Genomic DNA, 24,904 nt, shown 5'->3' with positions numbered 1-24,904 from the left:
GCTTTGTTTAAAGTACTTTCTGGTCATCTTCGTTCAGAGTGTTCATTTTGTAGAGTCAAACTGTGTCGGTTTGCAGCCATCAGACAATTGGTAAGCGTCTATATAGTATACACGTTTGGTCATAAAACAGATAGCTTCGTTTTGGAATGTTACGCTGCTTACACACATGATCAACAATGCTGTATTTTTATGCCTTACAGTGCTGTATGGCACTCTTATTCATTTGATCTTCACCCACACAAGTGCTTTAAGTGTTTACATTTACAACTTTAGAGGAAGGTGACAAAAATAGGTACTGTAGGTTGTAGGGTAGTATAGGGAGAAAGTATAGTTGTTTCAGTGCTATACATAGACAGTTTAATGCTTAGCTTTACAGTATGTGACATAGAGAAAGTAATGTGATTTGGTGAAGTTGGTAGTGACGTGATATACTGTAACTTGTCCCCTGCAAGTTGATGGTGGCATGGTGTGATTTAGGATAGCCATGACACTGATGATGGTGTTGATTGTAGTACAATGTTGATGGATATTGACAGCTGTTGAATTGTATGGACAGCCTTCAACAAGATGTGAGAATGAGAACACTGGATGATGGTGAATGCAGGCAGGATGTATTTTGTTGACCTGCATCTTCAGTGCACGGAGAGGTTGTGACAGTGATGGATAGGCCATTGAACATGTTACAGAAATTCAGCTGGTGATAGTGTGCTGTTGTCTGCAGAGACACCTGGTAATAACACCATAAGTTGCAATCTTGCATTGAATCTTGCAGCATTCAACAAAACCATGATGTCCTCGGATGGCAACTTATAGTGGTAGTACCATTTGTAGTCCTTGAGGATTAGCCAAGTTGCTAAGTAACCTAAACAGGGTGATACTTAGGTAGATTCCCACAGCTGGTCTCGCTAGCCTATGTCCCTCCTGACGTCCAGAGTAGTTTACGTGCCCATAGATTATATATCTATGACGTGTCCAACTCCACCGATCATCGCTTTCGAATAGGCGCGCTTTATTTAGAACACTAGGAAAGTGCGTGAATTAGAATTTTCTTCCAGCATGGCAGATTATTTGGCCTCTATCTTCGGAACAGAGAAGGACAAGTAAGTTGTTGTGTTTATAAACAAAAAATTGGGATCGTCTGATTTAGGTCGAACAAAATACGGAACCTGGTTAATTTGTTGATGTTTTTTATTTTATTTTGTATCACTCCAACAAGGCGGAACGGTATTGTGCCGATTGTTGAGAGTATAAAATAACAATCAATCAAACTCTAGAGCGCTAGAGGGTCGCTACAACTGGGACCAGAATGATTCATTGATTTATTACTTTACACTTTGAATTACTGTGCCTCATTTTTACTAAACACTCACAAGTGTACTCTGCATACAAAACTCTGACATTGACAATGTGTAGAACCTTTGTATTAAGAAAAATGTTTAGGCCACTCCAAATAAATTCTCTGTTTCCCGTCCGCCGCCCACATCTGGTTACTGTCAGCTCTAAATATTCCATTATTTTCTGTATTCTTCCATTATTTTCCAGTTATTCTTGCATACTGACATGCTCAGTAAAAACAGTGTCAGCTCACTGCATGTCAGCAGTGCTATTGAGTCGGCACAAACTTCATGTTTGTGTTATTTTTGCTCAAAAAGGAAGAAACCAACTTAATCATGCTTTTATGCAGCTTTTTATGGTTGTGCCAGGCAAATACTGAATGGTTTGAAAAGCTGCTAATCTTATACTGAAATAATGGAAATGGACCGCCCACCCGCATGCAAATATGCCTGAGTCCGGACAGAATTTATTTGGAGTAGTCTTAGATTCGTGTCTAGATTCGTGTCTATATTTGTGGCATGGTATGCCCAACTAAAACTACATGAATGGTCTGATTATTTGTAGCTATGTTTGTGAACTAAAATTCTTTTGCAGGGTTAATTGCTCCTTCTACTTCAAGATAGGAGCTTGTCGTCATGGTGAAAGATGTTCCAGACTGCACAACAAACCAACCTTCAGTCAGGTCAGGTCTTATCGTTCAACATGCGTTGTTATATATGTAGCAAGAGAGTTGGCTAAGCTAGTATATTTTTACTGAACATGGTTTCGTTGAACTCCTTTCCAAAATCGACTGCCAAACTTATTATTTCTGCTATGTACATGCATACAGTATGTGTATGTTATGTTATAACACCATTTCTATCTTGAACACACGCACACACACTGCATTTTTGTTTATGTGTGTTGTCATTACACTCATTCTCTTTGGAAATTTGCATGTACATAATTTATTCATTAGACATTCTACAATATAATTACTGTACTTCTCCCATCACACCACAGACCATCATGATACAGAACCTCTACCGTAATCCTAACAACTCAACTGCTAACCCTTATGGACCAAGTGAGCTAGGGAATGTACAGTATTAATAGTGCTGTGCCATAGCCATACTGTTTGTGATAAAGAATAAATATGAAGTTGTGTGTGTGCGTGCGTGCATGCCTGGATGTCTATGTGTATGTACAGTACACATGTACTTATATATCTGTGTGCAGTGTTAGTGGTATGGTATGTGCATGCAATGTATTTTTTGATGCTTCAGTATAAAAATAATGCTTTTCACAGTGCTCTAAACATACTGTACATTATAATCAGTATATGTGACTGGATCTGCAAGAACCCAACATGTTAACGCTTTTTTCAAAATTCCATTTCATTACATTTTCTTGATCTAGATAGCCAAAGGGATGGTTAACCAAAGTTTCAGCTCTAGAAGCCAAGAACTTTCAAAGTTACAGCAGTACAAAGTGGCAATAGCAGAAAATCAATTTGTACAGTGACAATACAGAAAAAGGCATTTAATTAAGCAATCATACTGTAACTTTACAGTAAGATGTAACTACACCATCACATTTTCCATGAACAGGCGAATACATTTCTGGGAAAGTTTTGTCTTTCATGTGCCTTCCACAACCAGGGCGAAGGCAAAAACGTGAGAAAAAAAATAGACAGTGGACCGCTTGTCCAATGCAACGCTCATATCTTCAGTTTCCTTGACAACTTCATTGTGAAACAAGATTTTATGGAATTTTATTTTTCGATTTCGTGAATATTCCACCCATTGAATTCTACAGTAAAATTAGGCTTGCACAAATCTTGCAGATCTGGTCACATATACATGCATACAATACAGTTATTACAGCAGTTGTATGGTAAAGTATTTTATTCCCATTTTCTTGTGCTCAAAAGAGGGTTTGATGAGTTCTAAATTTGTGTACCCCGGAATTATAAACTATATTGTCACTCTTGGAATAAGCAATTGGTAAAAGTTCCCCATACTACGTCACAATGATCCAGTATGGGTACCACTAAACATGATATAGACAAGAAGGTCAGCACACTTCTACTGGACCCATTCCTGCCTCTATCTGTTGGAACACTGATTGTTCAGCATCCAGTTACAGCGATCCCTCACTGTTCTGGACTCCTTATCACCCTGTGAGTTCACTTGGCTTGGAAGGTGTTCTGATCAAGTCTACATTGTTATTGCTAACTGGCACAGAGCTCTGGACACTACCCTCTTTCTGGTTTTATATAAAAAACTGTTGAAATGTTGTCCATTTGTAGTAAAACTGTGATATTCTGTACCAGGTCTTCCTGAATGTTTTAATTGCTAGAAGGCAGCTAACAAGTCCAAATAGTTGATGTAGTGAGTTGCCTCCTTGGGAGACCATAATGGAACTGACTATTCAGCACTGCTCGTTTAGATGGATCTGAATGCACTGTTATTGATGAGCCTGGTAGGGACACCAGTGCTCATATTGGAACTGTTGTGAGAGCCACCCACCATTAGGTCTTCCTTGCTAGCAGGGTTCAGTGAGAGGAACTTGTACAGTACACGTACAGGGTACTTGTTGGAAATTTCCTCCTAGTTGTAGCTCTGGAGAAGGAATTCATTTGCATTTGGAGAGGTTGGTAATGCAATGGGGCTAGTGGGAAGCATTCATGGTAGCAGTGATCTTCCCAGTGGTCTTCCCCACAATCCATGCTGTTTCATTCGTCATGTATATCTTCATGAATTTTTCCATGGGGATTGATATGTGGAGCTAAGTGGAAGCCCAAAAATTTCATATCCTGGGTAGGAGTCAGTGTGGACTTTGTCTGATCCACAATTAGCTTCAGGATCTCGAACAGTTGGCAGGTCATTTGGGTCCATAATTTGTCTTAATTGAGCCCTGTCCTGATGCATCATCAGTATGTCATATACGTAAGCCAAATCCCAAATGATGTCACGAAATGCAAATGAGCACTCTATTTGGGGGACTCTAATACTTTCGCAGAATGGTTTGTATGGCGAGTCTAATGTGATTGTCCTTGATAGCTGAATAGAATCGATTCACTGCTAAGGTAAGCAAAAAACATGTTTTGGCACTTGTTTCCGAATATAGCGATGCCACTTTTTGCCGATTCTGATTAATTTTTGCTGTTTTCTACAAAGGCTTGACGTGCTGGGCCGACTCTAGCAATGGTATCGCTCGTGACTTCCGGAGATGGTGGAGCTAAGGGGGGTATTGGTAATGATTTTGATATATTGAGTGAAGATGATGTTCCGGGAGCTTCTTTGAATGGCAAAAAGCCCAGCCAACTAAACGTGATGCAGTTGAAGAGATGGCTTGCTTGCCGCGGAGCACTAACCAGTGGAAATAAACCTCAGCTACTAGAAAGGTGACAGCACTACTTTAATGTGTATTCTTGAAAGCTTTTATCTGTATATAGGGTAGAATGCTACATTGAATATGGGTGGGATCAATATGTTATCGATCCAGATGGAGGAATAAACTGCCTACAAAAGCTGACATCAAGTAATAGGCCTGGCTCACAATCACATAAGCTCCTTCAGTGTATGCCAAGGAGGATCCGGATTGGACCACCAAGCTGAATCATTTGCCAACTACGTATCACTTTTGGTACAATATATGACTTCCTTGTTAGTCGTAAAGTTTTCTTGAAGGGAGTCAGGGACATTGAAATCATTGTAGATGACCAAGAGGACAACTTATTGAGTAAAGAAAGCAGCTCTGATGAATCCTGGTATGAGTCAATTGAGTACACCCGTGCTTTAGATAAAGCGTATCGTTTTTTCAAGGATGGTCATGTCTAGGATATAAAGTATCATCCCTGGATAAGCCAAACAGATTTTATATGCATATCAACCAAGGTTTTACCATCTACGAGAAAAGATCGGATATACAATGTCACAGTCATTATTCGAGAGTCAAATGCCCGTGTTGTTATAGCTTACTGTACTTGCCCAGCTGGATTGGCAGGATGTTGTAATCATGTAACTGCTACGTTGTATTGTCCTGAAGATTATGTAGGGTTGGGTTTAAGAGAAGAGGAAGAACTTGGTTGTACTAGCAGATTGCAGACCTGGAATCAGCCCAGAAAACGTAATGTTGAGCCGCGCCCAACAGATGATGTTACACTACATAAGGATGTGTATGGGAAGAAGAAAAGGTGTAAGCTGCAACATGTTAATAAGTGGGACTGTCGTCCAAGCTCAAGGAGGATCATTGATCCAGATAAGGCACGTACTCTGAGGGAAAATTTATGTATCATAGCAGTGCCAGAAATAACAGTCAGCCATCGGCCATTTTCCGAGCAAAATCACATTTTGACCGACTATTTGGAGGCTTGTTCGGTCAAACGTCCGACAAGCAGCAAGACAGTTGGTAAAAGCTCACAAATTAAAAATCAAGCAAGCTATAACAGATGTCACATTAAGCTGATAGCGTACCTCACAGCTGTTCAATGTCCCAGCGATGATGGAGGCCCATAGGACATTACCACGTGATCACAGACGACAGTATTCTAATATTTTGGTGCACACATTGGTGGATTTAAACTTAAGTTGTTATGTGAAGGCTTCGGAAGATTGGACTGTGTAAGGATATTCGAGTCTACTGAGTGAAGGAATTTAAAGTGACTTGTGTCTAATTTTTGGTGGGATCCAGTTGAGCCACATTGGTGATTCCCCCTTCCACGTTACTGATGGAGATATACCTAACGATTAGTCTTGAAGTAAAATACTGGAAACCAGCAATATCAGATGATAAATCACATCATATCTCGATGGCCAAGGGTAAGCTGGCTCGACATGGATAACGTAAAGAATGGTAGCGGTTGTTGCTGTAGCCGAATCATTGTTATGTGGTGGTTAGTACGTTTAATCTATGTGCTGGAGCACGTTTCTTCTAATGGTGATGAGGTGTGGCTATTACCAAAGCTGTGGCGTTTAACCTGATAGATATTCGTAGCTCACGTACTTTATCTTAGTCATCATACTGTAAGGTAGCTAGTCATAGAATAAGTTAGTTAATGTACACATTTTTGATTAACAAATTTAATAGGAGCCCATATGAAAATGGACTCCTAAAATGTATGTGGTGGAATTAGAAGTGTTTCTAGGTGTTCCATATGCTGGTGACCTGTGAAGGATTGCTCGTGGTGTCCAATAGTATATCCTGTGATGCTGTCCTCAGAAACACATCAGCTACATACCACTTGCTGTTCCCAGGAGACAAGATGGCCAATCAAATCTGGAAACGACCTACCAAGTTTAATCTTGCTAGGACATTTGACCAGTCAATGATGAATTCTTATTTCTGGCACTGTCATAGAGCAAAACAAGATCATTGCTGCAAATTTTGCTATCAACACTGTCAGTACTGAGAGAGAGAGGGAACAAGCACTTGCAAAAGTATCTATGATGACTAACTATGGTACATCATGCTTTTTACAGATCTTGGATGATGACCCTGTCCCACTGGACAACAGGTAAGATGAAATGCGGAAGGAAAGAATTGCACAGGCAGAATTGAAGAAGCAGTTGTTTATGCAGCAACTTTCTGCTAACCAATCATCTGTTAAGCACGATCATACTTATATCAATGATAGTCATTCCCCTATACCGCCACAGGAAATTTTTGCTGGTGAGACAAAAGTAAATGTGCAGCAAAAGTTATTAGATGACCTCTACACCCATCATGTAAGTATCAATGCTACTGCAATACGGAAACTAGAGTCGTCCACATGAGGACAACGTCAATCAGACAGGTGGCACCATGAATGCAAACTTCGTGTAACTGCTTCTGGAATGAAGGAAATTTGTTGTCAGCGACCAACTACTACATGTACAGCCTTTGTCAGGAGGAAATCTCATTGCAGTCAATCAATACACTGGCAATTAATTATGGAAGAAAACATGAAACTGTTGCAATTTCTAGTTACGTAAAACATCAAAGAGCTAAAGGAAAAATAGTGAAGGTAGAATCATGTGGTCTTTTTGTTGACCATTCTATGCCTTGGCTTGCAGCAAGCCCAGATGGGATTGTAACTGACTTAAGTGAAATAAGCCACCCAAAGGGAATCTTAGAAATAAAGTGTCCTTATGTTTGTGAGAGACAAACCATAGATGATGCCTGTAAGACTGTGAATGGGTTTTGCTTAACAGAATCAAAAGGACAAGCGATGTTATCAAAATTGCATGCTTACTTTTTTCAAATACAAACTCAAATGCATGTTACAGGGCTTAAATGGTGCGATTTCTTTGTTTGGTCACCAATGGGAGAACCCTTCATTCAGAGAATTGAGTATGAACCAGCCTTTATGGACCAAGTACTGTTTAAAGCACGCAATTTCTATTTCAATAAGTTTTTACCAACTGCTGTGCCTCACATGATAATATCTCCATCAGATTGTACCATTAGTTTTCCTGGACCAATCATGAATGAACCGTGCTCTTTTATAGATTCTGTATCCAGAGTAATAGTGCGAGAGAATTTCATGGAAACTAAAGTAAAGAAGTGTGACCCTATTGATCAGCAAGAAGGCAGTGTAAGACAGCAAGGCACGCAGAACAAGAATCCACCTTGTTGAGACGGGCAAGACCGTAGTGTGAAAGTAAAAGCTTTGGAGAAGTTTGACCCTAATGGCAGCAACAATGAACAAGAAACTAGTGAAGGAGTCCAAGCCTAGGAGAGTCTTTGTTTAGAGTCTTTAGTCAGGAAAGACAGCAATATGCAAGCACTCAATTTGGACACATTACACCATGTCAGCAAGCAACAAGCTGGTGTAGAAAAGCCTGGTCACATCTCCACCAAGAAACAACAATGTTCTGATAAAAAAGCAATCGTCAAGACAGACCATACGCAGATTTCCCATGACCAAGAAACTTCTGATGTGCAGTTAGTGACAGCATATGCCAAGCCTCAAAGTATAGAACTATACAAAGTGTTTTAAAACATTTGCAGCTAAAGAGGCATACAGTTAAGGGTGACGGCAATTGTCTTTACCATGCAATTGCACACAAGGCAGGACTAATTGCAAGCTCCTCTACTGGTGATGAGGTGGTGAGTAACCATCTCAGGCAACTCATCCTTTTGGCAATGCTGAATTACCCTGATATTCAGCTAGAGTGCTCATTGTCTGACCAAGACTGGCAGGCAAAACAACTGCAAGTGTTGACCACCTGTGAGTGGGGTGGTGATATTGAACTTTGGTTAATGGCGGTTGGCCTTAAGAGAGACATTATAGTGTTCACTGACTCTAATCTTGGAAATGTGTTTGCACGTAAATTTCCACACCAACCACCACCAGTTCCTAAAATGAAGGGAGAAATTTTTATTCCAGTAACATCTGATGAACTCTGTAGCAGTAACCAATCAATACAGAATTGTCTTATTATTGTGTACAATGGCAGTAACCATTATGACTCAACTTCACGTATTTTATAAAAATATATTCATCTTTGTGCATGTATAGTATTTTAAAACATCTATACCACATTAATTTTATTATATTAATTTTATTATGTACATTATAGTTAACAAACAAGTGGTGGACTGAAGTTACAAAGCATGGCACACACATACACAAGTTCATTTACAGAGTCCCACATTGAGGCTGGAATGGTTGGTTGAAAAATCTGGAATTCTTTTATACGGCCTATGGCTCTCTCAACATGAATTCTCAACCGGGCAATCTTCTTTGTACGTAAAACATTATCGCTTGAAAATTGAGTTCCTGAATTTAAAAATGGAGGAATGTTTAACTTTACTCCTAATGGTGCAAGTAAGTCTCGTATATCAAAGTCTTTGTCGGCCATGACCTCATCACCAACTTCAAGTAAGTCTAATAACTTGCTGTGTTCAACTAACTTTTTATCTGATATTGATCCTTCATATGTAGGAGATACAAATACAATTGCCCCACTTGGAATGATTCCTATCAGGACCTTCACTGTATTCTTATTCTTATATGCCGAAAATGTGGCAGCTTGGGAAACTAGTGATGATGGGTACTCAATACCAAATTCTGTAGCGTCGATTATCAGCCTAGTATTTGGATACTGCTCCTTAAAAGCTTCTGGCATATACTTTTTAACTATATGCCAGGGTGGATAACGCTCCAAGCTTTTCAAACTGTGAAACAGCAGGTTAATCCACGTAGCAGTGATTCTAGAAACAGATGATTGAGATATTCCAAATCTATTTGCTATATCGAATTCAAATAGACCCAAAAGGAACCTAACCAGCGTTAGAAAGAGCTGCTCTAGCAAGGGAAGTTTGTGGCTTCTCCCAGTCTTTTCTTCAGCATAAGTATCCTTCGATTCGCCACTCCTCCATTAGCGCATAACCTTTGCATCAGACTCTAAAATATTTTTATAGAAATAGAAAAGAGTGTCGTAGTCTGGAAAGCTGGTATACAGGTTGATTTGATAATTATCATCCTTGATATTTTCCAAGCGAAACAAAGATTTTTCGTGCTTAGTTTGTAATTCTGCCAGCTGAAGTGACATTTCCGCTACTTTTCCCTGTAAAAATTCAATTAAATCACCCCCAGAAAACCCTTCATCTTCTATCCCAATGTCTTGAGTTTTTTCCACATCTTCAGTTGACACAAGTTCCATGCAATACTGTTGGCTAGTCTCCGTTAGTTGAGTAGAATCTGTTTTGTAAGAATTCTGTGTTGTACGTTTGAATACTTTGTCGCTGTTCCATGGAAACAAAGATGGGACAGCTGTTTTCTTCAATACACGCCTGGCAGCTTGGGGATCTTTACTACTATAGTCATCAGCAGTGAAATGTTCTGAACATACTTTTGTGTTCCTATTGATGACAAAATTGGTACCAGGGTCTCGTCGAATATTTGAAATCCAGTGCTGTGCCCTTGCCTTTTCTGTTACAATACTTGGGAAAGAATGAAATGAGATACGAGGTAATCCAAAACATGCTCTTTCTGTGTTTTCAGCAGATGAATGGTGGCACAAAGGCACACAGCAATACTGACCCCGCCACAATTCATCACTACACGACTTTCTTGAACTGCCTTTGTCAGTTTGCGATGAAATAGCTGAAGTACTCGCAAGTAATTTGTCGATATCTCCCTCAATTCTGCCGTCTCCGCCAGATGCCATTGCACGGTCTCTGTGAAGAACCAGCAAAAATTAAGCAGAATCGGCAAAAAGTAGCATCGCTATATTCGAAAACAAGTACCAAAACATATTTTTTGCTTACCTTAGCAGTGAATCGATTCTATTCTGCTATCAAGGACAATCACATTAGACTCGCCATACAAACCATTCTACGAAAATATTGGAGTCCCCCAAATAGAGCGTCCATTTGCATTTCGTGACGTCATTTGGGATTTGGCTTATTAAGGATAACAACTGATCTGCTATGTCAGGAAACCCACTACTGGCTTCAGAACAGCTGATAGGGTAGGCACTGGAATTTGTAAGTCTTCTCCCATTTGAAGGTGAAGAAGTGTTGATAGTCTGTATAAGAATCTGGAGGTAGATGTGCAGTGAAAACTAGGTGCCAGTTGAAAGTTTTTTTTTTATGTGTAATATAATGGTGCAGTGAACCCCACTGAACCCTAGTGGTTTGGTATTAGTGTACTTGGTGATTGGAGATGTCACCATGTGATTGTAGCTTACTCATGAAATGAAACAGGGCTAATGGCAACTTTGGAAGAGAATAGTGTTGGGTATATATATATATATCCATAATCTGATCTGGTAAGGAGATAAGTTTCTATTTGATAACCAGCCGGGTTTGGAGTACTCATTGCCTAGCCATCCTTGGGCACTCTATTGACACGTTCATTGTGTTGATAAGAGCCTGTATTTGATGTGTGTGTGTGTGTGTGTGTGTGTGTTTATTAAATGAGTAAATAAACAGCTTTTAATACAATAAATTTCAATACAATAGATTGTAGTCTTTGTGCTGCCATTCATTTCTTTGGCTGTCATTTCCTGACTTTGTTGCAAGAGACTTTCCCTCCTCAGCTCACCCTAGTCTTGCCACTGTTGGGGGGGGTAGCTTTTCTGAAAACCCCGCTGTCCATCCTTGCCCCTGAAAATACAGTCTTTTTTAGTTTAGTGCCTGTAGGTGTTCTTTAGCCAGTACTCTGAAGTTCTCGAAGGAGGAATGGTGCTGCATCCATAAAATCAGTTCCTGCCTGGGAACACCTGCTTCAATTTTGGGTTAAGCTGAGTCATCAGGGCCTGTCTGCGGGCAGCAGAATGGTGAAGGTTGGCATTTCCCGTCAATTCTAAGGCTGTCTGGATGTTGACAATCACTTCTTTTAGTAGGTCCAGCTCTTCTGGACTAACAGGTTGACAGAACTGTTGGAACATGCTCGTTGCTCGGTCTGCTTTTCAAGCAGCTGGTGAAACATTCACAGACACAACCAGGTTGATCTTAGCACATCATGGGAGTCAGGTGTACCTTGTGCCTTCACCTTTGCCTTCCTAGTATTGTCCTGTTTTCTTCCTAACACCACTTCCAGAAAAGTTGCTGTTTCTTCAGATGTAGTGTAACCAGTGCAGTGTCCTCAGGTTTATCAGCGTCCTCAGGTTTATCAGCTTCCTCATCAGTAGCACATTCTTCATCATCTGTTGCTATAGCTGGTGACTGTACCACTGTATTGCGAACTAGATGATATTGATCTGTGGAATTGTCCCATGTTGTGTGGGCACAACACATTTTTACATAATTAGTCATCTGACTCTTCAAAATGGCTGTCATATCCTTGCAATATGCCAATCAATGTATGTAAAGATATGTGCCTGAGTGAGGAGACAAGAGCTACTGCTTGCCACCAACACCACCAACAGTAACACTCCAGTCATGATTTCTTGGCTTTGATGAAAATAGCATTAGACTTCTTTATGTTTGCTGGATATTTACCACTGCTAAAATTTACTGTGTTGTGTTTTACACTCTTTAGAACTAGTGTCCCTGGAAATTGAACAAGCTCACTTTGATGAGTTCTTTGAGGTACAGTGTGTACTTGTTTATTTGTGGTATGCAATATACATAACCATGTTGTGTAAATGTAGAAACCCACATGTTGGTTGTATGCTTTATTGCAATTGGCTGTAACTATGTTGTGGTTATGTCACTAAGTACACCCTGTACATGGTTGTCAACATACAGTAGTAGTCAAGCTGTAAAATAAATACTCTCTGTTCTTAAAGATATTTTTAGTACTCACATGCATACCTTTTGCACAATTGGTACTATGTAGTATTGCATGTATAAAATTTTTAATCAGGATCAATCCAGTACTTCAACGAAATTAAATAATTTTTCTTTACTGTGATACCTTTGCACTAACAGAGTAGACAAGCTAGCTATGTAAGTATATACCATGTAGATGATACAGGTTGTGTTCACAAGGTCTGTACATTTTATACTGGCAGTCAGTGGTTTCCAACTGTACTATATTCCTTCAGTATTATGTGTATGGTTATACTTATATGTTATATTATTGACTGTGTACACTTTGTATAGGATATCTTTCTTGAAATTGAGGAGAAGGTATGGTGTGTGTAGTGTGCGTGTATGTGTGTGTGTGTGCATGTAGTGTGTGTGTGTGTGTGCATGTAGTGTGTGTGTGCATGTAGTGTGTGTGTGTAGTGTGTGTGTGTGTGTGTAGTGTATGTGTGTGTAGTGTGTGTATGTGTGTGTGTGTGTGCATGTAGTGTGCGTGTGTAGTGTGCGTGTGCAGTGTGTGTGTGTGTGTGTGTGTGTGTGTGTGTGTGTGTGTGTGTGTGTGTGTGTGTGTGTGTGTGTGTGTAGAGTGTATGTGTGGTGTGTGTGTGTGTGTGCAGTGTGTGTGTGGTGTGGTGTGTGTGTGTGTAGTGTGTGTGTGTCTTTGATTGTGTATGTAGTGTGTGTTTTGTGTACGTACACTCTAATGTACAGTGATACACACCTATCGTTCCAAGGTTCAAAGGTGTGTATGTGTATTTGTGCATGAGAATGTACAACTGTACATAGTATTATGTATTAGCATGGTGTGATCTCGAGCATTAATGTGGCATAGTACGTATGGTATTTCTATCACTTTAATGCAGCGAACATTGTATTATACACATGCTGAATGTACATATTTTTCATCTAGTATGGTCCCATTGAGGAGATGAATGTGTGTGATAATATGGGAGACCATCTTGTGGGGAATGTGTACATTAAGGTGAGTATACTTTCATGTGTGTGTTTATCTTTGTAATGAACATATCCTTTCTGCCTCATCATGCACTTAGTGGCCACTTCATAAAATGTTCATCTCATTATGATGGCATTCGATCTACAGTGATTTAGTTGTAGCTTGTGACCTGTATTTAATTAATCCTTCGAAGACCGAATTAATTTTCAAGTATGGAGGAACACGTAACTTTGTGTTATAAGCAAAGCAGTGGTCTTCTGTAAAACGAAGACGGATAATTATTTGGCATTGACTTAATGGTAATTTCATACACAACAATAATATCTTAATAGTTCTGTTCTACACAAAACAGTACTTGTGATATGAAGCGATGAACGGGCGATATCATCTCCACTGAATGTCCGCTTCGTTATTTCTTTATTGCGAATTCATGAGGTAGTTACGTGATCTTTTGTATACAAATTGAATCGTCATCACGTGCTGAGTATAATGGCGTTTAGTTTGATACGCTACGTAGGACTAAGTACCATCGAGATATGGCCAATCAAAGTAGCAGGTGTAGAGTAATGGCGGCTGAAAATGGAAGAGCTACTTTTTCTTGACGGCCTAGCAGCGGAGATTCTTTTCAAACAAAGCGATACTTGGTGTGATTTTGTCAGGAATTTCACTGTGAGTATCGTGGTATTAGCGGATTCTTTCTATTGTATACTGATAAGTAGTTATATCAGCTTATACCAGCCCATGTATTTGCGTCCAATATATTTGACTTTGTTCCTCGAAGGGTTAAATTATGTACTGTATAGCATGTACAGGCACATATGTGTTAGGTTGTGTGTTGGTCTTGTTACAGTTCTTTGAGGAGGAGATAGCAGAGAAGTCAGTGATGGCTCTTAACAATCGCTGGTATAACGGTCAGTGACTTGTAGTGGTTGTGTTAAGCTAGTGTGTTAGGAGAATATTGTACATAAGAGATAGACCCGAAATTGTGTGTGTGCGTGTGGTGAGTGTGTGCGTGAGTGAGTGCATGTATATTCTGTGTGTTGCATGTGTGTGTGTGCGTGTGCGTGCATGTGTGTGTAAGGGCCTAATACTGTGGTGACCCCTGCACAACGGCTATTAGCCAGCTAACGATGATCACAATGCTGCCTGATGGTATCACTTGGTGCATCCCCACCTGGTGCCTCTATGGAGGTTTTGTAAGCCTCCCAGGGGATAACATCTTACTGTATGTTTCCATTCACGGAGAGCTTGTCACTTAGTTGGCTTGTTACACATATGATGCTGGTGCAATTCTAAAAGCTCCTCTGCTTTCTACGGCTACATCATGATCAGTAAACCAGGTGTACGATGGTATGTAGTGTGATGATCCACCCTTTCTGCCTTCCTTTTTGGAAAGTCATATGACCCATAACCAGACAGCGAAGAAAAGGAGGATAGGACAGTGTGTGTTTGGTGTGTGCATGTGTATTAGTGTGCATTTTTGAGTCTTGTTCAATAATTAAATTTGCATGTATGTATGGTGATATCAATTGTTCATACATTCCTCAGGTACTCCTATTCATTGTGAACTGTCTCCAGTCACTGACTTCAGAGAGGCTTGTTGTCGTCAATATGAGATGGGGTAAGCTATCACGATATTGATGTAGTTGTTTCCATGTTGAATGTTATATTGTATTACGTTTATGCTTTTTACGTCCATACACTCCAGACTTTTTCAAACACTGGGTAGTTTCCAGGTGTGGTATAATTCTACAGTATTGGTAATTAACCTGTGCACTTGTATTTGCTTTAATAACTTCCACTACACAACCACTTGCCTAGTAACATCGAGCTTGATAATAATATTAAGGGAGGTTGTCCTATACATAGCCATTAGGGAGGTAACACTTGTTTTGCATCTTAATTGGCTTTTATGTGCTTAACTCAAGTGACCGAGTCTTGTGTGTAGACCACTTGTCTCCTAATTTTGTCAGCGGTATAGTCTGGTGAAGTTAATTGTTAAATAATTAACCAACAACTTCTTGATGTTCTTACTAAAAAAAAAGGCTATGTAGCAATAAAGTTTACTGTGTGTACAGTAACTGATGAATTTCATTTGGATGCACATCATGTATACATGTCTATTGCTCATTTTGGATAAACACATGTTTCTATTTAGTGCTCAGTATAATGTCTCTTACAAGACCTGTCAAAATGACAGACCAACATGCAACATGGTCAGTCATTGGTAGTGTTACACTTATACTTACCTTGGTTGTCAATTGCTTATTTTGATAAATCATAATGTCAGACAATTTCTAATTTGGTCAGTCGTTGTGGCTTTTGGATCAGAAATTACAGGCTGTTATTTTGAACTCTACTATTACTGTACTGTACGTGTGCATTAATAATATTAATGTAATGGTGTACTAAGTGTGAACGTTTTGTGTGGTTTTGATCAGATCTATTATCTCCGACATTACCCAGCTACTAAGAAGCCACCGTGTTTAGCATAATTATTTTGTTTGTCAATCCACTTTTCATGTACATGTACCCTGTATAACAGGTTGATTGAAAGTTATAGCAAGTATTGTGTAATGCCAATCTAGTTAATTATTCAGTGCGAATTGGTGTGTGGCATTTTTGCCTTCGAATTTCAGAAGATTGATATTTTACGTTATTCTCAAATGACCGTAACTTTTATTTACTCAAAACAAGCATGTACATGTTACATTGTTTACATGCTCATACATATGTACTGTATATACAGAGGCATCTCATGCTGTGCGGTATACATATTTGATGAAATTTTGCTCTTGTTTTTTAAGGGAATGTACCAGGGGAGGATTCTGTAACTTCATGCATCTAAAGCCAATATCTCGTGATCTGAAGTAAGTTGTTACCATTAAGTGTTTACTGTATGTGACCGGATTTGTGTAAAGATATTTTCCACATATTTTTACATACCAGCAAACAAAATTATGTAACACTTGACTTCATGTACTGATTGACTTGCTCTTAGTGTCAAAGTGCAGCCAAATACTTTAGCTACTTGCATGGAAAACTTCTTGCAATTATATGACACAATCAAAAAGTTGTGAAGCTTCAAAGCTCAAAAAATGGGTCTAATTTTGTGTGTGGAAAAGGTACCTTTTCACAAATCCGGTCACATATTATTGTCATGGATGTGTTTACTAAGCTGGTAGTTAATCTGTTGTGACAATTAATTGAGTATCACATCAGAATTTTTAAACCAGGCACACGCCCACAGCCGGCCTTCGGCCAGCTGTGGGTGTGCGCCTGGTTTGCTGAAATTGTTTTCTTAACAGTGTGTGTGTGTACCTATCTATCTACCTATCTACCTATGTTTGTCCGTACACACCCACGTGAGCAAAATCGTTTAATAACGGTAAAAGCGGCTTTTACGTAAGAAGTAAAAGTGAAATGAAGTCTGTATTAAACTTCTGCACAGGTGAACTTTGCTCTGAGGTGGTTTCTTTTCGGCGGACTGAAATACGGGTGTGGTGACTTTCCTCAGACTACCTTCCCCTTGAGGTTTTCAGGCATTTAGCAACTGTAAAACAACGGTGCAGGCCTCGTACACTGCCAGGAATAGCCTATCGCTTCGAGTTGAAAGGGAGCATATCCCTTATGTACGCGAACGAAAATGAAGAGCAGCTTTGAGGCTTTGTCGAGAGAATTTGTGGGAAAAAACACGTTAGTCACACTATCAAACAGTTTAGAAGATAGTTTTGTGCGTAATATGTTGGTAAAAGCGGTTTATTTAACAAACGCTTCCTTAGCAGTGCATAGCAACGTAATTGAACGAATTACGAATATTTCATGAATTACGAAATACGAGAAATAGCTAATTATATTATTGCACAACCCAAACTACCCTATTGTAAAGTAGTAATACATAGTTGGTTAATTCATAGTAGTATATACTGTCTATAGTTATTCCAGATGAGTTAGCTAGCTGCATGGCACCTGGTTTTTAGAAGTAGCACAACATCAACTTGTTAATTTTGTTGTTGTTCATGATGTATGTTTATCGTAAATCTGGATGGAAGACAGTGTGAAATTCATGACTTTAGTAGCTCTCTATGTTACCAAGTATTGCACATGCATAATCTGATTAAGATGCATATGTTACGTATGTACATGCAGACTTGTGCTTAATGATAATTTTGTATGCTACACAACAGACATTTCCTATATGCTGGAGCACCAAAGGGTCGCAGGAAAAGGTATGTGGAATATGTGTGTAGTGTATGTAGCACATTTGTGCATTGTGGAATGGAGAAATTATTGTGTTTTGTTTAACATATGCACATGTGTACACACTCATGATGAACTTTCTAAACAGTGCATGCATTGGTGGTATTGGTTGGTTTACAATAAACTGCAGGTTGCTTTTCTACTACTCTATAGTTCAGGTGCATAACGTATATACCACTAACTTGCAACACATACTATTGACTGAACCAAAAATCATACGCAATACTATGCATGCATGTATGCAGAATAGCTGCTTGTTTATATCAGTACCTATCTGTGGTCTGTGGTGCTACATGTATATAAGTGTACTGTATACTGTATGTGTGTTCATATGTATATACTTGATGTGTACAGTAAACCACGATCTTACAGTGGTTGTATATATATATACATATACCATAATCACGTGAAACTTCAAAGGCACCGCTGGTTGCATATAGGGCATATACACCCCAACCCTCATCAAGACTCACAGTAGTGAGTCTATATACCTACCTGAGGTGAGTATATATATATTCACCCAGATAAGTATATATATTCTCACCTGGGATGTCACGCGACATTACTGTGTCACAATTATGGGCTGATAGCCCGACGTGGGCGGGCGAACGTCGCCCACGCTAACATGACCAATCACTCAGATGACTCAGGCTAATAGCCTTCATCACGCTAGGCGATCAATCACCCCAGCCAGTAAGAGTGCAACCACTGGACTCATTTTATACCCATACCTAGTGGCTTCGATGATGGGTGGCAGCAAGTAACGTTGCTCCTACGTTTGTTGATATGAACGGACAAGTCCTGGAGATATACGGAGATATGTTTACTAGGTCCCACAATTAATTTGATTCTTCGTTGTAAGAGCTAAATTGTGAGAGAAACGTTTCCAGTGTGTCTACCATGCCAAACTATGGCGAATTAAGTGTAAGTATATACTTTAAATTAGTTTGTGTGCATATGGGTTGTTAGTAAGTAATGTAGTGCGGATTAATTTAGAAACATGGTATATATCATATGAACCATGGCTCACTTCGGTGTATTGCACTTATATACACCCCTCCTCCTCAGTCATCGGAAGTTTACTGTTGATAAACGCCTTGGCGTTTATCAACAGTAAACTTCTTCTGACTTCGGAGTCGGGGTGTATATAAGTGCAATACGCCTCGTAGCCATGGTTTATATATTATATATATACAATCGCACCTGTTCTAGCAGCCACTTGTATAGAAAGGCCATCACTTTAAAATGGTCACCCAAGTGAGAAATTTATGTACCAACCCACCTGTAGTACTGAAACGACTGCTCTGTTAGATCTATAGTAGGTGATTGCTCTATTAGAGTAGTAGTATTGGAGTACGGTATTCCACACAATACTGGTCTTTCAGTTGTCTACACACCTGATGGCCTCCAGTGGTTACTATATGTAGTAATTTATGTTGTTCTAGAATTCTTTTATTCTATATTAATTCACGTGCTAACTTATGTTCACTCAATACTACAATTACATTCAGGTTTTACAATATAAGTGCACACAAATGATACTACAACATAGTCTAAGTCACTCATTCAGCAGCCAGCTATTTGTCGCAAGCACAGTTCTGGTACATCAGTACATGGCTGCAGAAAGGACATATCAATTCTAAACCCTTGTATTGACATCTTCATCTCCTTCCAGTCTGGGTTGTTGGGGTGTACAACACAAGACCACGGTTGATTAGTAGAATTAGTAGGGACACTGGGAGTGAACTTCAAAGCAGGAAGCTTCTCTCCAAGCTCTGAGAACTGCCTGACGCCTTTATAGCTGCTTACACTGCGAAGTAGATTGTACTGCTGTACATTTAACAAGTTGGCAGATTCAAAAGTTGTTGCTGTGGTCTCCATGTAGAGTATGTTATTGATGACTTTCACACTTCTCGCGATGGTCATATGATTGGCTCTGAAGATGGCTAAGATGGTAATACTTTCTGACCTGTTAACAACTCCAAAGTCTCCTTCAGTAGTTATGTCCATCTTCGTATCAAGTGAAGCTGGTAGTGCACCTGAAATAGTATAATAGTAACAATAGTGAACTTGGTATACATGTAGTACACTTGTACCATTTGTAGAAGTCACAACTGAGAGAAGCACAATGGCTAGAGCACAACAACTGATAATCCCACCACACTTCATATTGAGTCTTATCAATCTTCTTGAAACTTGATGTACAACAATACGGTGGATATACTGTCAACTTGCTTGTTATTTATAGCTCATCCAAACTTGTCTATCTGTTGACAACATCATTTTCTACAAGTATTAATGGAAATATCAGTGATGGACAAAGTACATTCATATATGCTTGTTGTATAAAGTGGTTGCTTCACTTTGGTCATAAAGTTTCAAACAGAAACTCATACACTCTTTTGTACATAAGGTGATTCAGAGAATTAATCTTTGTAGTAAACAAAGCAGTTTGTTCGATGTCATGTTCCTTAGGACAGTGTAAGTGTACTTTCACCATAATATTAGCACTCTTGTAGAGGGCTAATATTGAATCTTTCAGTGATGCACTATTTTCTCCAAGGGTGCTCAGTTACAGCTAAACTCTAATGCCATATGAATGTATACAATGGAATCTGTCTTATCCAGATGACCTTACTGGGCAGGTGGCTGCTTTAGACAGGTGGATTAGTGTATAAACTCACTTTGAGAGGTCTTTTGAGAGGTGACCTTTTTATACAGGTAGCTGCTAAGACAGGTTCCGCTATAATAAGGTCAGTTTCTGTGTCTTGAGTACCATCTTGTCACAATGTACACCAGAGCTTCTACTGGTGCAGTGATATTCACCAAGTAATCCACTGGGGATCTGCAGCAGATCTTACAAGAAATCTGCAGGACTGGTCGTATGGTGAATGTTGTACTAACATGTGGCAAAAAGAATTGCCATGTCCAGCAGCAGATGATGAAGTATTACTAGAATGAAGACAGATGCAGATGTGATAGAATTTTCCAGCCATTTATATTCATATGAGCATGTGCAGTGTATGAATTGTAAATGCTGTGACATTTGTCGTTGTTAAACTAGTGTTCATGATAGTACATTCAGTATGTAACCTACAGTATACTAACAATAGGAAATTTCGTCAAATTTTACTCTCGTCCAAAATTTGCTGTCATACAATACCATTGACAAAATCAATGGGATATTTCATATCAAAATTTTGTAAGATTTTATTCTGTAGATGTTGCTTAGGGCAATGCTGTAAAACAGTATTAAAGCTCTTAAATGAAGGATACTTTCTCCTTGCTTTATTGTGAATACGTCCCCATCCACAAGAACTTGACAACTATTTGAACATCCTTCTTAAAAGAAGGAGTGTTGTGATTTCCTGATTCCTTTTCTTTTTCACTTTAATTTTAAAACAACCTACACAATCATGTAGAACTCCAATCGACGGAGCAGCACAGTTGATGGCATTACAAAGATATGTTATGGTTGGTTAGCTTTTTATAAACATTTTGAATGTAAGGGAGCAATGATACCTTTAAGATATCTGTTTAAATGCTCTATATGAAGATCGCAGAGTACATTGCAAACTTTCATCCCTGTAAACAAATCGTGACTGCTTCAGCTTTTCACTCAGACAGTAAACAGTGTAATGAGATAATAACATTACTGTTTCTTTGCAGTAATTGAGATGTCCGTTTGCTCTACATATCACAAGTAGAAACTTCCAGCATGTTAACACTCTATCTATCCCACGTATCAAGTCATTAAAACAGTGCCAAATCAGAGCTAATGTTACAGTAAAACTCGGGTTCCATAGAGGTGTACTTTATCAGTTCTAGCAACTTTTTTTGTCTTGGTAAAATGACGAAGTATGGCCCTGGGTAGACACTTCACATCACTGTAGTTCTTTTCGGACAAGCTTAGTTGCAGAATGCATTTAAGAAAATAGTCTTCACGTTGGTTTCAGGGTCTATAGAAGCTGCACAGTTCAAGAGAGTTTTTATTTTACCCTTCTCAGCTCCTGAGGTCTTCTCGAACAGGTGTTTCCAAATAGCCTACATGATGACATAAATACAATGAGAACAACAACAGTTTTAACAGGTACTAAACAGTTACTAAATCTTCACTTGGAAAAGTGTCTATGCTGGTGTGTGCTTGCATTCATACTTTGAGCAGACATGCCAATCTTCAATGACTGGAAGTAGACCTTCCAAATGCTCTCTTCGATTTAGGTGATCCAGGTGTGCTGCAATGCTGTCCCTCGCTCTTGCAATGGTGAGCTGTTCTCCACCAAGGAGAATTTGATGAAACAATTCATCGTCAACTACAGTACCTCCCTGTCAAATAATGGAAAGGTCTCTGTCACTTATTTTGCTGGAACATATTCATGTATCTTATCCATTATGTCACACATCTCTTCTTGTTTCTTTGCAATATCCTCAGCAGTGCCTAATAAACATCTGGAATACTAAAACAGTATTTGTTCTCATCAATGATTTACTTACAACTAAGTGACAGCGTTTTGGTGGTGTATTTACTTGCTGAATACCTCTTTAGCTTGGGTAGAATAGGCTGCACTAGTACTCTTTTAAAGAGATGATGATTTTACAATAGTTAATCAAAATATACAAGATAGATTGCTCTACACACACAACGTAGACTCAGAAAACTACACAGTTAAATTTAAAACACAATGTATTGTAATATGCTTTTAGTATATTTCTGCTGTTTCGTGCAGAGAATTAGGATTACCAAGAACAATTGGTTTGATATAATGTGTACCTTGACAGTAACACGACAATGTCAGATTCAAATAGCTTGATATCTTCTCTGTTACGGCACTTGCAGTAGTTTTTCTGAACATTAGAGAAGTCCACACGATCTTGCACAGCAAACAAATGAAATGCGTGCATTGAGTTGGTTGTTGTTAAGCCGTTGAAATGAAGGTCTGGAGTTCTTATCTATATTATTGCCAACTATTTGTGAACCCTGACCATCTTGATAAATCTTGTTGGCCCACAATGTTGGTTGATCGTCAATTAGAAAATGTGTTTTATTTTAAAGCTTTAATAATAATAATCTTGCGTGGTCATTTTTAGGTGCATAAATGTCTGCAGCCGCTTGAAGGAACTATTTTGCAAGAAAACATTTCTGATACAGAAGTTGCTGTTGTTGGTGAACAAGCTAACCAGGAAATTGCTAATACTGCTGATGTATGTGCTTAGGAGCACAACTTGCAGCTGATACAACTTTCTGAAGCCAGGTTGTGTCTCCTCTTCAAAAGCATGGATGTGATGAACAGCACTAAGTAATGATAAAAATGTAGGCATGTGACTATACAATTCCTGGCACACTGAGTCTCATAAGAATGTCTTTAGTTTGTCTCCACCACTCATGATGATTGATACTTTCATGTGTTGGCCAGAGCACATTGATGTAAACTCATTTTTGATATGTCAGTTAAATGCATCAGTGATTTCCTCCGTCTGTGAATGTACAAGTTTTACTGAATATTTGTAGTGTAGTGAATCAGTTATGGTCAACTGAAATAGTGCTCATCAAAGCTTACTGTAACTGCACCTCCACTATTAGTTGTTACACTATCAAGTCATCTCTGCTTCTTAGGTTCCGGTCTTACTTTTCATGATGGAGTTGCTAGACTGCTTCATTTATGCTAGCCCTGGCTCTGTATTCCAAGCATGGACATTATTCAGAAGAAAAAAAAAGAAAAACTCGATTTCAGAGGAGGTGAAAATCTGTGGAGTGGACAGATGCCACTTCGTGAAAATGATTAGTTAATTTCTGTTTGATCTGCTCAACTTTCCTCTCTCTTCAAACATGATAACATATAATTGAACCCTTCAGCAGGGGTATAGGATGATATTTAACTTATGGGTGCCCAGTGGTAAAGCTGAAGACCAAAAAAGGTCTCGAATGTGACTGCTTTATTAGAGTCATTGACTGCTCTATTAGAATATCTTGATCTATTCAGTGATAAATAGCACAGTGTACTGACGCCCATTAGTTACGCCACTGGAAATATTTATGGGTGCCCAAGCACTCATGGCACCCATGCTTCCTACGCCCCTGCCTTGTGGAAAGTATTACCAAGGTTATCCTGAAGATTATTATATTCACTTATGCATTCTTCCAGTTTTCTCCCGATTCCAACACAAGTTTTACCATACAACTCTCTTGCAACCTTTCCCCATAGCATTAGCAATTTTCAATTCACCACAAAATAGGCAACATTGGCTTTTTGTTATGGGATCATCAGTTGCAGTGGTCCTTTGTCCTTCTCTAGAGTCTTCACTGTGATCAGCCATGTATTCTTAGTCATTACCTTTGAGTTAATCCATGCTGAAATAGGCTAGTCTGGTGGCTTTGTATTGTCGTCACAAACCACAATAGAAATAGCACTAATTTAAAGCCAAAACCTTGCAAGTTTCCTACATGAAACAGTCTACGGTAATCCACCAGACCCTTTTCCCAGGGAGGTGATAATTGATAAGCTCCATCCCAAAGGAAAAGGCAGTGTGGCACACGCGAAACTACAGGGGTGTACGTGGATACCTTGGGGGTTGACCATGATGGGTTTGGTAATCTTAGATTACTTATTATGGACTAAGTTTGGGTCAATGCTGAGTATGCAGCTCAGCTGTCCACATTTAATAGGTGTTCCATTGTATGCATGTAACTATGTTATACAGTGTACATCTGTAACTTGTATATCTTTTATGCTCTGTGTTATTTGTGTATCCATGTATTGTAGGTCTAATGAACGGTCCAGATCTCGTTCCCCACGACGTGACAACAGAGACAGGGGAGACAGAGGTGACAGGGGGGACAGAGGTGACAGGGGGGACAGATTTGACAGGGGGGACAGAGGTGACAGGGGGGACAGAAGAAGAAGGCAGTAGCTAATACTGTTACATTACACACAACTAGTTTTACTGAGCACAGATATAGACTACATGCATATAATTGTACAGTACCTACCTATCTCACTGTAAAAAAGTGAAGTCTTGTTCAGTAACTTTGTGTCTTAACACTCGGCAAACACACACTTACTTACTCATAACTTAATACATTGTTGTAAGAAATGATAGAGTGAATTTGGTTGTGTAGTATATTTGTAT

The 24,904-nt window shown here is 39.2% G+C and overlaps 2 protein-coding genes across 2 annotated transcripts; one reads left to right on the top strand and one right to left on the bottom strand.

Moving 5' to 3' along the window:
• Positions 1-943: 943 nt before the first annotated feature.
• LOC136257653 (splicing factor U2AF 35 kDa subunit-like) lies at positions 944-24,871 on the top strand. The gene is made up of 11 exons (XM_066050908.1): positions 944-1,100; positions 1,930-2,017; positions 2,338-2,401; positions 12,293-12,342; positions 12,859-12,885; positions 13,472-13,543; positions 14,367-14,427; positions 15,065-15,137; positions 16,324-16,386; positions 17,704-17,745; positions 24,538-24,871. The coding sequence occupies exons 1-11, from the start codon at positions 1,057-1,059 to the stop codon at positions 24,683-24,685; spliced, it is 732 nt and encodes a 243-aa protein (XP_065906980.1). The 5' UTR covers positions 944-1,056; the 3' UTR covers positions 24,686-24,871.
• On the bottom strand, positions 19,262-19,966 carry LOC136257659 (uncharacterized). The gene is made up of 2 exons (XM_066050920.1): positions 19,873-19,966; positions 19,262-19,815 (listed from the first exon to the last, which is right to left on the bottom strand). The coding sequence occupies exons 1-2, from the start codon at positions 19,943-19,945 to the stop codon at positions 19,343-19,345; spliced, it is 546 nt and encodes a 181-aa protein (XP_065906992.1). The 5' UTR covers positions 19,946-19,966; the 3' UTR covers positions 19,262-19,342.
• Positions 24,872-24,904: the final 33 nt, after the last annotated feature.

Source organism: Dysidea avara, chromosome 1, assembly GCF_963678975.1.
Source record: "Dysidea avara chromosome 1, odDysAvar1.4, whole genome shotgun sequence".
Lineage (NCBI taxonomy): Eukaryota > Metazoa > Porifera > Demospongiae > Dictyoceratida > Dysideidae > Dysidea > Dysidea avara.
Note: the sequence above shows the minus strand (reverse complement) of the source record. Positions and strands in the feature narration are given on the sequence as shown.